The 12,485-nt window shown below is 42.0% G+C and overlaps 1 protein-coding gene across 1 annotated transcript; it reads right to left on the bottom strand.

The window, feature by feature from the left end:
- Positions 1-459: 459 nt before the first annotated feature.
- LOC117428396 (neurofilament heavy polypeptide-like) lies at positions 460-11,781 on the bottom strand. Its single transcript, XM_034047358.3, has 4 exons — positions 10,928-11,781; positions 4,898-5,097; positions 3,512-3,636; positions 460-2,607 (listed from the first exon to the last, which is right to left on the bottom strand). The coding sequence occupies exons 1-4, from the start codon at positions 11,739-11,741 to the stop codon at positions 1,023-1,025; spliced, it is 2,724 nt and encodes a 907-aa protein (XP_033903249.3). The 5' UTR covers positions 11,742-11,781; the 3' UTR covers positions 460-1,022.
- Positions 11,782-12,485: the final 704 nt, after the last annotated feature.

The raw sequence follows: 12,485 nt of genomic DNA, 5'->3' as shown, positions 1-12,485 counted from the left end.
GATAGCTGCAACAACACTTACAAATGTTAGATCACACACCCAGAATGTCAATGACAAAGCATTCTTAATATTTAAACCACAACAGGCTCAATATAACCATATTACATACTTTAATGTCTGCTTTTCATTTGTCTTTTTTTATTTAGATTTCATGACCCATCCTAAGTGTTTGGTGGCTACCTCTAATCTAGTTGAGAGTGCATTTCCTCTTGCAATCTCTGTGCTTCACTCGCAGGCCTGACACAGTAAAGAGTGTGTGAGAAATACACCCTCAACTTGATTAGAAGTAGCCACCGAACACTTAGAAACATGTTAGTTTGGAGTACTATTACTTTCTAGACCTGTTCACTACATAAACATAATACCCATGAGTGTGAAATATATGTAGAATATTTCAGATGGGCCCCACGATTGCAGTAAAAAACATTCAATCATTGATACACACAGTCAGACACAAGGTACATTTTTCCATTCTTTATTTAGCGATTCATTTTTATACTGCATATTCTTAGCATTTTGTCAGTGCTTGTTTCTTGATCTATTGTGGCTGTAGTAAGTGCATTGCTGCTTTGAAACCAACCTGGAAACTGTGTAACGGTGCACAAGTGCTTACCTTAAATCTCCTGCAGTTACATATATATATATTTATGTATATTTCTATAGAACTCTTTTGTATGTTTCAATACAACACTTAAAGGCTCAGCTCAGTTTCTGTAATTCTGACCACCTGGATTGATATTAAATGCACTTAATGTTAGGGCAGTCATCACATTCAAGTGTAACAAAAGCATTCTGCATTCACTAGAATCATATATATATATATAAGCTATCGTAACATATTTGTCCATCATGATTTATTTGCTAGAGAAACAATATTGCTTACTCACTTGCCTGGCTTTGAAAGGCAGGGGCTCATCTTTTCAGTGTCTTTTAGATACTGAATTATCCTCTCCCTCCCTCCCCGTTATTGTTCTTTGGTGTTTTTTCCCCTACCATTCACCCATAATTCTGTCACTTGTATCTTACTTCTTAGCTATTTCCTCTCCAGACTTCTCCAAAGTCTTGGTCTCCTTCTCATCAGTGCTGGAGGACTTCTCTGTTTTCTGGGTCTTGGTGTCTGTGGCCGCCTCCTTTTTGGGAGACTTTGCAGTCTCCTTCTTCTCAGGTTTGGCTTTGTCTTCTTTCTTGGGCTCTTTCTTCTCCTCCTTTTTTGTCTCCTCTTTCTTCACTTCTTTCTTGGGTTCTGCCTTCTTTTCCTCTTTCTTGGCCTCTGGTTTCTTCTCTTCTTTCTCAGGAGCTTTCTTAGCTTCGTCTTTCTTTTCCACTGGCTTCACATCTTCCTTGGGTTTGTCTTCCTTCTTAGGTTTCTCCTTTTCTTCTGTCTTGACTGCTTCCTCCTTTGGGGCAGACTTCTCTTTCTCATCGGCCTTGGGGGTGGCTTTCTCTTTTTCCTCTTTTTTGGGAGAAGCTTTCTCTTTTTCTTCAACCTTTGGGGCAGCCTTCTCTTTCTCGTCAGCCTTGGCCTCAGGTTTGGGTTTCTCCTTTACAGGCTCTTTCTCCTTCTCCTCTGGTTTAGTGGGTATCTTGGGTGCCTGTGCTTTCTTGGGTGACTCAGCTGGCTTGCTCTCCTTTTCCTCCTCCTTTGTCTCTGCCTTCTTCACAAGCTCCTTTTCCTTTGGTTTCTCTTTCTCTTCCTTCTTGCTCTCGGGCTTCTCTTCTTTCTCAGGTTCTGGCTCCTTCTTTTTGTCTTCTTTGGGCGGTGTCACCTTGGCTTTGGGTTGCTCTTCCTCTGGGGACTTAGCTTTTTCTTCTGCAGGTGATTTTGCCTCTGGGGATTTTGACTTCTCTTCTGTGGGGGATTTTGCCTCTGGGGATTTAGACTTCTCTTCTGCAGGTAATTTTGCCTCTGGGGATTTAGACTTCTCTTCTGTGGGGGATTTTGCCTCAGGGGATTTTGATTTCTCTTCTGTGGGGGATTTTGCCTCTGGGGATTTTTCAGCTGGAGATTTTGCTTCTTCCTCAGTAGGAGATTTTGTTTTTTCCTCCACTGGAGATTTTGGCTCCAGGGATTTGGATTTATCTTCTGCAGGAGATTTTGCTTCAGGAGACTTTGCTTCAGGAGATTTTGGCTCTGGTGACTTGGATTTTTCTCCAGTAGGAGATGTTGCTTCAGGAGACTTTGCCTCGGGAGACTTAGCTTTGGACTCATCCTCAGCTTCTGGAGATGTGGCTTCCTTCTCATCCTCCTCTGCAGCTTCTTCTCCTCCTTCCTCAGCTTCTCCCCCCACTTCTCCCTCTTCTTCCTCACCCTCTTTTCCCTCTTCTTCCTCTCCCTTCTCTCCCTCTGATTTGACCTCTTCCTCAGCCTCCTCCTCTTCTGCCTCTCCCTCCTTCTCTGTCTCCTCCCCACCCTCTGTCACTTCCACCTGAGTCTCGTCAGTCTGCTCCTCTACGATGACAGTATCAGATTTCTCTGCTGCTTTAACCTTGTCCTCAGTTTTGATCTTGAGATGGCGTGGTGAGCTTGCAATTTTAGTATGGCTCTCGATGTAGGAATATGGACCCAGCCCAGAGCTGAATCTGGTCTCTTCACCCTCCAGCAGTTTCCTGTAAGTGGAAAAACATTTTGTCATTCTGCATAGGTGTATCTAAAAACATTTATATAACACCATTTATTCAAACAAGTTTATAGGGGCTCCCGAGTGGAGCATCCAGTAAAGGCGCTCCACGTGGAGTGCAGGATGAGCCCTATAGCCAGGGGTTCCCAGGGGGTGGTGCACAATTGGCCAAGCGTCGCCCAGGTAGGGAGGTCACTGTGCACCAGCAACCCCTGTGGCTGATAGGGCACCTGCGGGTCTTCAGTGGAGCCATTCAGATCCATTATGGGTCTGGTGGCTTCGCTGTGGATCCGCAGTGTGAAAAATTACGGATTGGCAGGAACACGTTTCGTAGGACGCATGTTTTTGCCTCCGTTTCCCGACGCGCCGGGAGGTTGCAGCGGTGAACCAGGATAAAAAATAGTAATTGGGCATTCCAAATTGGGGAGAAAACTGGGGTAAAAACCATTGGCGACGAATAAATTAAAAAACAAAAATGATAATAATAATAAAATAAACAAGTTTATAAATTGCTCTTGCACTGAACAAGTAGAAATAGTAATATGGCTTTATTTTCTTTCTTTGAGGTTTTAACTTAGGGCACTGTGTCACCAATGCAAAATTCTGCAGCTATGGTTTCTTTTGGTGGAATTTTTTGATTCAGTCAAATCTAACATTTTTGCATACCCCTACTATAATAGAAGGAATGGAATACAGTTGTGACAGCTGAGCCATGAGCATTAGAAAACTTTTGAAACCAAGATTTTTTTTTTTGATGGGCTGTGATTGTATCAAGTTTCATAAATACGGGTCTAAATTATATTTTTACACATGAAGCTTCAGTTCTGTGCCTACAGTTTAAGCAATGTACTATTCTAGATGACCGTGCATGAATGGTTTCAGTTTATATGAACCTGTAAGCTGCGATCTCGATGTCCAAGGCCATCTTCACATTGAGCAGGTCCTGGTAGTCTCTCAGCTGGGTTGACATCTCCCACTTAGTACTTCTCAGCTCGTTGTCCAGCTGCTGGATGGTTTCCTGAAATGGTACACACATGTCTGAAGCAAAACGAATAGGAATGGAACCCCCTGGGTGCGTTTATCACTGCAGGTTTCAGAAGCCTTGTACAATTCTTACCAGCTAAGTGCTGAAAAAGCCATTACAGATGGTTCAGATGACCCTGCAGTACTCAAAAGATACTGCAGCTGTATAACAAGAGCTTACCTAAAAATTAGTGAAACTAGGTTTAAAGAACCCTGTTACTTGTACATCACACCCTCAGTCACTCCTTGGTGACAGTTTGCCTTTGGGGTGGAGTTAACAAGAATAAGCATACCAATCATGTTTAAACCACTTGAATTGCATCTGTGCTTTTCATTTAATTACCTTTATTCCAGAATGTTTCAAACTGGAGGATTGGGAGGGAGGACGTGTGGCCAAGTGTTTAGAGCTTAGGGACTGGAGGGTGGCAGTGTGGCCTTGTGGGTAAAGCTGAGGGCGGATCTGTGACCAAGTCGTTAGAGGCTAGGGCTGATTAACTGTGGGGCAGTGTGGTTTAGTGATTGAGCTGATGAACTGTGGAGCAGTGTGGTTTAGTGATTGAGCTGAGGGACTGAGGGGCAGTGTGGTTTAGTGATTGAGCTGAGGGACTGAGGGGCAGTGTGGTTTAGTGATTGAGCTGATGAACTGTGGGACAGTGTGGTTTAGTGATTGAGCTGAGGGACTGAGGGGCAGTGTGGTTTAGTGATTGAGCTGATGAACTGTGGGACAGTGTGGTTTAGTGATTGAGCTGAGGGACTGAGGGGCAGTGTGGTTTAGTGATTGAGCTGAGGGACTGGGGGGGGCAGTGTGGTTTAGTGATTGAGCCGAGGGACTGAGGGGCAGTGTGGTTTAGTGATGGAGCTGAGGGACTGGGAGGTAGTGTGGTTTAGTGATTGAGCTGAGGGACTGGGGGGCAGTGTGGTTTAGTGATTGAGCTGCGGGACTGGGGGGGCAGTGTGGCCAGGTCATTAGAGATGAGGGACTGGGGGGCAGTGTGGTTTAGTGATTGAGCTGAGGGACTGGGAGGTAGTGTGGTTTAGTGACTGAGCGGAGGGACTGGGGGCAGTGTAGTTTAGTGATTGAGCTGAAGGACTGCGGGGGCAGTGTGGCCAGGTCATTAGAGATGAGGGACAGGGGGGCAGTCTGGTTTAGTGATTGAGCTGCGGGACCGGGGAGGTAGTGTGTTTTAGTGATTGAGCTGAGGGACTGTGGGGCAGTGTGGTTTAGTGATAGAGATGAGGGACTGGGAGACCCCTACCTGTAGGGAGGTGACCTCTCCATGGTGATGATCCTCTATCTCAGATCGCTGTCTCTCCAGGGAGTCTCTGGTCCCCTTCAGTGTCTCCATCTCGGTAGTGCGGGACTGCAGCTGGCGACGATGCTCCGAGATCTCGTCCTGGGCACTACGAATGGCATCACTGTTGTACTTTGCTGCCTCTGACAACTTGTCCAGACGCGCTGCCAACACACAAAACACACTGCCAGTGTCAGCTACAATACTTCCCAGCCTGTAAACTTCCCGACGTGGTTATAGGTAAGCCATTAAACGGCCAATACATCAGCTCCAAATAGCTTGCTTTTCAGAGGAGTGTCTGAAGCATCTGTTTTAAATTGTTTAAAATTATGGTTTGATTTTTTATTTTTTATAATCGTTGTGATGATTAACCTATTATTAACTATTTGATTTATGGATTCAAACCACCCCACAGTGACACAAGCTATTTCGTCGGGAGAGCTGCTGCCCTTATGCCAGGGAAGTATTGTAGCTGACACTGGAGAAACAGGGACAACTTGATAACAGTTTCTCCCGTAAAGCTGTTTAATTAAAATATTTTCTGTGTATTGAAATATATTGAAAAGCTATGCATGGAAGGGAATGTTTACAAAATCAAATTTAAAAATCTATTGCAAAACTCCACTGTCACTGCAGTGTTTACATCTGCAGATACAATGTAGCGAAACTACCATGAATCAGTTGACAAATTTCTTAACCCTAACCAATACTTTAAGTGAAGTACAGAAACCAGGAACAGAAGACAAAGTTGGAAATTAGGTGGAGACAGACTTAAGAGAGAGAGGAGACACAACTTCACTCAGAGAGTTGTGAGGGTATGGAATGGGCTACCTAGTCATTTTGTTGATGCCGCATCACTTGGATCGTAAGACAATGTTTTGAGATCAATCAACTACTAGGAACTGGACAAGCATAGATGGACTGAGGTTTTCGGTGTGCTAGTTATAGCTTTTCTATGATATATGAAGTGTTTCTGGGATTCACTGCAACTTTAAAACTTCCAGAAGACTTGTCAGACAGGAACAGGGCAGCTGGTGAGTATAAAATTGACGTTATAGTGTCCCAAATCAAAAAGAACAGAGGGTATCTTTTTCTCAAACATTACCAGTGGCACGTGCAGGACCCCACAGACAGAAGCAGATCAGAAACCTGAATGACATTCAGAAATATGAAACACTGGGAAACCTGCAATGGCGGATCCTCTGCAAACGGGATGGGCTGCATCTGAGCAAAAATGGATCCAACGAATCAGCTGAGAATACTGAAGGTAGTACAGGAATATTTAAATGAGGTCTGAGGAGGGCAGGGATAAGGAGACATGCAACAGCAAAAACATGTCAAACCATTGTGTTTACCAGTAACATCAATTCTATTAAAAAAATAAATAAATAAAAAAAAACTACATAGAAGAGGTGTATATAAGACACAGCTTAGCAGCAATGAAACTAATGAAAATCAGGTGTAATACAGAACCAGTGCGAGTTGATCTGGTTCAAACTAACAGATTTCATTTTTTAAAAAAAAGTGAATTAAAGAGACTGACATGATCTTGACTATCAGAGAATATTTTGGTACAACAGCATTAGAAATGCATTTAAGGAAGGTGATACTTTTCAAGCATTAACTCAAACAACCCCTCTGATTGTAGTAGGAAATTGCACTATGTAATGCCTTGTCTCCATCTACCACGGGGACTGAAGGACATCTGAATCAGCCCTGCTCGTTTCCATCATCCGCAGACCGAACTGGGTTAAATTAGGAATCCGTTAGCTCCAGTTAGGACATCCAGGCAGAACGGAAGGCTGTCTATGACTTCTACTAGCAGGGGGGAAAAAGTGTGGTAGACCAAAGGAATTTATACTTTGACCGGATGAAGATGGAACCGACAGTGATCCCAGTTTGATGCTGGAATGAGATGAGATTGAGTTTTACATGCTAGTTTAAGGGTCAGATAGAAGCCTGAAGGGAAAGTCCAAATTAGAGAAAACTTAAGTCTTTTGCTTTTATTGTTATTATTAACATTACTGTAGTGAATTAATTATTATTTTCATATTGCATATGTTGTACTGTTAACATTTGGTATTAAAGTTTCAGTATTTTCTCTTATCATATAAACTATAACACACAAAAAAAAAAAGTTTAACAGAATTACACATTTTGATGTAATCTTTAGTACATTCTGTACATGTGACAGGGGCTTCTAGAAATCTAGCACATGTCTTCTGTCTTCCAGGGAGTTGCACACACATTGCTGTTTAAAGGTATAAGGATGACACTTATGTCACGATATGTTACACATTGCGATATGCAGATTGAGACACGATATACATCAACTTAAAAGTGATGGTCCTGAAGGGCTACTTGTATGATGCGTAATAAGATTATATGATCATTAATGATGGACTATTTTGTTAAAAGACAAACATGAAATGAGATAGTAGCATCCTAACTATGAAACACACTTATTCTTCATTCAGGAACCATTTGGTGAACTACAACGCTATACAAACCATACAAACCTCGATTATGATACGATATAATTTAAAGAAAGTATCACAGTGAATCTTTACATGATGACTCATTACACCCTTAATGCTGTTCAGTGTTCTCTGTAAGTCTGTATAGAGTTTTGTATTTTAAAGTTAATAAAAGGTACTTCTTTTTATTTTACTACGAAGTTTCATCTGAAATTCATAGAAATCATAAAAAGCCAACATAACAGTACTTTTTAATGGTATTTGTACGTATCATAATATTCTACACTCAATGTCACTGATTCTATAAAAAAAGCATTTTTTGAAATCCATACAAATCATAATAAAATACCCTGTATACCCACATGCACAAATAAACACGCATGCACACACACACACACAGTCCCACAGGCAAGCAGACATCCACATACGGATAAATATGTTCACACATACACAAGTGCACACACACACACACACACAAACATGCACACGTGCATACACTGCTATGCCAACATAATGTAAACATACTCCCACATGCACACGCATATTTACACACTTCCAAAACATTTCAAGGGCTTATCATGTAGTTTTATTTTACACTTTTCATTACAAAAACAGGTATACATGCACAAACACACACACACATACTAAACACAAACACAAACTGAACTCCAGTCCCAGTCTCACCCAGCTGTCTGTACAGGAGATGGTGTTTAGGGCTCCCCCTAGTGTTAAGTACAGGGGATAAGAATTCATTAAAGGGCTATACTTTGAAAAGTATTTGTTTAACTAGAATTCTGTAGAGGGTGTTTTCAACACTTTTGAAAACATGAGAACATCCAGGTCACATCTGAAAATAAAATTTGCTCAGTATTGTTTATTTTTTTACCTGGATAAATAAAAAATAAAATTAAGAAAATGGCAATACAGCTCTGTTACCATTTTTTTTGCGAATGAATAAGAGGGACTAATAGGGTTACCAATGCACCTCAATAATCCTGATTTGAGTTTGCTAAAGGTTAACCCACCCTGAATCTTTCAATTTAGGTAACTGAACACTTTCAGTGCTTTTGGTGGTAGTTAAGCTGGCTTGTGCCCCTGATAAATTGCTCCAGTTGTTCAGGGAATAAGCTCATGAGTGTCATGTTAAGTGCACACTGCAATGCAGTGGCGTGAAAGAGGGTCTGCTATGGAGGTTAGAAAATAAAACAAATATTACAATATTAAAAGAAAAAAACAGTATAGAATCTGAGGAGAAATGTTGAGTTTGTAGGTAGCAGAAGAAGGTTGAGGTAGTGAAACTGCAAAGTAGGGATGGGATGACCGTCTTGGGTAGATTTCTTTGCTGCTGTTATTTAGTTCATTACAAAAGGGACATTAGTTAAATGTGCTATTAGATGGACTGAGACTATTGCATGTTGTTATTTTACACTAAGATCTGGCAGGCTAAAATTCACTGGGGGTATTCCCTGAAGTTACAGGTTTGCAGTCTTATTTGTGCTGTGATAGCTGGCCACAATTCCAATTACCATAAGAAAATAAGAACAACGAGAGGAATTAGACATCAGTGCTCGACCGATTCCTGTTAGCTGATTGATCTCAGAAGTGCTTGGGTATTCAGCATGGTGAACAATGCTGCTGCAATGGAAGGTTACAGCCCCAGCAAAGCACTGCAGAGCTCTGTACTGTACAGTGGGTGTGTCGCACTGTAAAAATAATGACATACAAGATAATTAAGAAAGCTGCACTGCACCAGATTCAGCTTCATAAGTTTAGATGAAACCCTCATTCAGACCTAAGCTTTTTTTCTTACTAAGAATCTTTCCATTTCTCTACAGTCCTGGAAAATAAATCTGTATTCCACATATTTATTATTTGCTCATTTTTCTGCTGTGAAAAAAGAAACCAGTTATTAGTGAGGTAGTTCTATGCAATGTATTACCTGGATAAATTACTTGATTAACTGCATCACAATATACATTCTTCAATAAACTGCACACCTAAAGAGTATGCAACACTGTTTTATTAAATCGACATTTATTCTTATGTAATTGTTGGCACTATGTGGCTACATAGTTTCCTTGGTATATTCTAAATGTGCTGAATTCTGCACACGTCATCCAGTGGTTGCTGTGTTGCATCGCCGTCATAATGCGCTAGTTGTGTCCCTATTGCAGGAGCAGCGTGGTCCCCGAGGAGGTAATTCGGAGTTCCACTCACTCGCTGACTCACCGAGCCCTGCAGCTCTAACTTGAGTGCAAAGTCCCCACTGCAGAGAGAGAGAGAGAGAGCGGGCGCGCGCGCGAGGAGGAGAATGTGCCTTTCGGTAATTGGCGATCTCCCTGGTGCGGTCTCAGTACAATACGGATAATAATGTCTTATTGCTGCCATATAAAATCTGTTCCTATGCTTTTTTATTTGTACAAACAGAGATTGTTGATATGTTAGTGTGTAATAATTACTTTTAAAGTAATTTCTTTAGAATTCAACATATCAACGATTTAGCATATTCGTCAATTTATATATAAAAAATTAGTTTTGGTTTTACATTAATAAATGAAAACAGACTTAAGTCTGAATTTGTTGTTTCAGGCCATACGTGATTTACACTAATATAAAATGCGGTTGTTAATGGTATTGTTTAAAATATACACAATTGGAAAACCGTATAAAGACTATATTAAAATGATATTACTATTAAATATAATAAAAGTATATCATGCTGATAAATTAACACAATTCAATGTCGGACCATTATCATTTTATAAGAAAACTTTAAATTAAAAAATAAATAAATACATCGGAAATGAATCTACCATTACGTTTGCCCTTGCCTTCTAATCATTTTAATGCCTTTCAAGTGGTAAGAGTAGTTAATATGTTTCCAGTAGTGAACACCAGTGCTCAATTTGCACTACTCTGTAGAGCCCAACTGCATCCGTCGACAGTCAGCATAGCACATTTCTAGAAGTTTCTGTTCTGCTGAAAATGCGCTCAATTAACCGCTATATATATAGGCTAGTTTAAAATACCGGTTTGTATAAACTATAATTTAATATCGGTTATGTAATGTGAACATTATTTCAAACCAAAGCCTTCCAAACAGTTGACATTGAAAAACAATCCTTAATAACATCCTTGCGGAAACCCCGCTTTTCCATGGATGTGGGTGTTACAGTCAAGGTTAGGAGATATAATAATACAAAAATAAAGAATTAATGGGGACCGTACTACACATTTGAAAAAAGAAGGACAGTATATCACCTGAAATATAGGATACCATTTTGTGGAAGAGACAGACACCGTTTTGGGCGTGTGGGGCAAAACATTTTGCTCACAAACGTTATAATACTGAACTAACAACTTTTTTAACCAAACAATGCCACACACATCTTTTAAACACCTCCATAGACTATAACTTAACTTCCCAAAACTTTACATTAAATGCAACAAGTTCTTAACAGATATTATTATAACCAAAAGCACAGCCGGTAGGGTTCGGGTAGAGGAGGGCGCTCACCTTGAAACCACTCCTCGGCGTGCTGCGTTGTTTTTGAAGCGTGCCCGTCCAGCTGTGCTCGGATCTCCCGCAGAGCGCTCGTGACATCTGACTTGACGGACTCCCTCACATCTACAGTGACCTGCGAGCCGTGGATCTGGGACAGCAGGTCTCCCACCTCCTCTTCGTGGTTCTTCTTCAGGAAAGCGGCTTCCTCTTGGAGGGACTGCAGCTTTTTGTCCAGTTCCAAACGGCTCAACCCGGACTCGTCGATGTACTTGGTCATTGCCCGGATTGCCGCCTGCACCTCCTCTCGCGCCCTGGCCTCATCCTCGAACCTCTGCTTGACGTGCTGGATGTCCTCCTCGATGTGCTCCTGTTCCAGCTGCACCTGGGTTTTCTCGTTGGTCAGCTGCACCAGGATGCCCCTCAAGTCGCCGATCTCCCGCTCGTAGAGCTCCCCGATAGCCGACTTCCCGGCTTGGCTCTGCCTCAGGGCGGCTGCCTCAGCCTCGAGGTTCTTGTTCTGAATCTCCAGCTGTCTCACTTTGTCAATGTAGACGGCGAAGCGGTCGTTGAGAGCCTGCAGCATTTCCTTTTCGTTGCGGGACCGCGGCTCTCCGTTGAAACCGTCCAGGCTGTCCGTGGAGGAGATCTGGCTGTAGCCGCCCACTCCTCTACGGTACGAGGAAGTGGTGGATCCCCGGGACCAGGGCTGGGAGTGGAAGCCGCTAGAAGCAAGGGAGACGGTCGACCTGGAGACATTTCTCTGCGGGTCGCCGAGCACCTTGCGGTAGGCGGGGGTGTTGTAAAGCGAGTCCAAAGTATAGCTCATCTCTGCTCTGAGGCTCAGGAGCACTGCGGCAAGCAGAGGGAAGATGCAGCGTTTTATACTGCGGTGTGAAAACCTCAGCAACTCAGCAAGAACACGAAAAAAAAATTGGAACCAGCTCCTCTTAAAGGTGCAACGACCCTTCAAAAAACTTGCTGCATTTTTTGTGCTGAGTGAGAAAATCAATCAGGCATTTAGATTCACTGGCAATTGGTACATTCTTGATACAGGACGTATGACTCAAACCGTGTCAAACTGTGAGGTGTAGTGATACTTAACACGACTCTAGCCATCAATTTACAAATAATATTGCTTTGATCAATTTTCACATTGTGCAATTGTGTCAGTTTTTATAGTTGTATTTATTGCTGTTATGAATGTTTGTTTTTAAAGGGAATGTAACGAATTAGTGACACACACTACCTGGTCAGGTTTGCAGTATAAATAACAATACAGATACATACATATAAATAAAACGACATGAATCAATAATGGCAAATATTGTGAAAAGTCTATCACACAGTAAAGCCTCTGCTTTGGCAGCCCTGGCGCACCTTCTTCTCTCCACGTTCCTGTGCGTATACATGCAGCAACTGCGGAAATAATTAACTTGGCTAGCGAAGGTTTAGGACCAGGACCCTCAATATTGTACTAGCGCGGGTCTTAAGGTACAGGACTCGTGTTCTGTATCCAGCGCCGGTCGACGCGTTTGCATTATATTACTCATGACGAGTAATTGCGGTCGTT

This window comes from Acipenser ruthenus, chromosome 21 (genome assembly GCF_902713425.1).
Source record: "Acipenser ruthenus chromosome 21, fAciRut3.2 maternal haplotype, whole genome shotgun sequence".
Taxonomy (NCBI): domain Eukaryota; kingdom Metazoa; phylum Chordata; class Actinopteri; order Acipenseriformes; family Acipenseridae; genus Acipenser; species Acipenser ruthenus.
Note: the sequence above shows the minus strand (reverse complement) of the source record. Positions and strands in the feature narration are given on the sequence as shown.

What these genes read in the sequence shown, in the direction of transcription:
- LOC117428396 (XM_034047358.3), bottom strand. Translation starts at nt 11,741, where the DNA reads ATGAGCTATACTTTGGACTCGCTTTACAACACCCCCGCCTACCGCAAG. An exon ending in GAGAGGTCACCTCCCTACAG is followed by an intron (nt 3,637 to 4,897) that starts GTAGGGGTCTCC and finishes GTACCATTTCAG; the next exon opens with GAAACCATCCAGCAGCTGGA. An exon ending in ATCGAGATCGCAGCTTACAG is followed by an intron (nt 2,608 to 3,511) that starts GTTCATATAAAC and finishes TTCCACTTACAG; the next exon opens with GAAACTGCTGGAGGGTGAAG.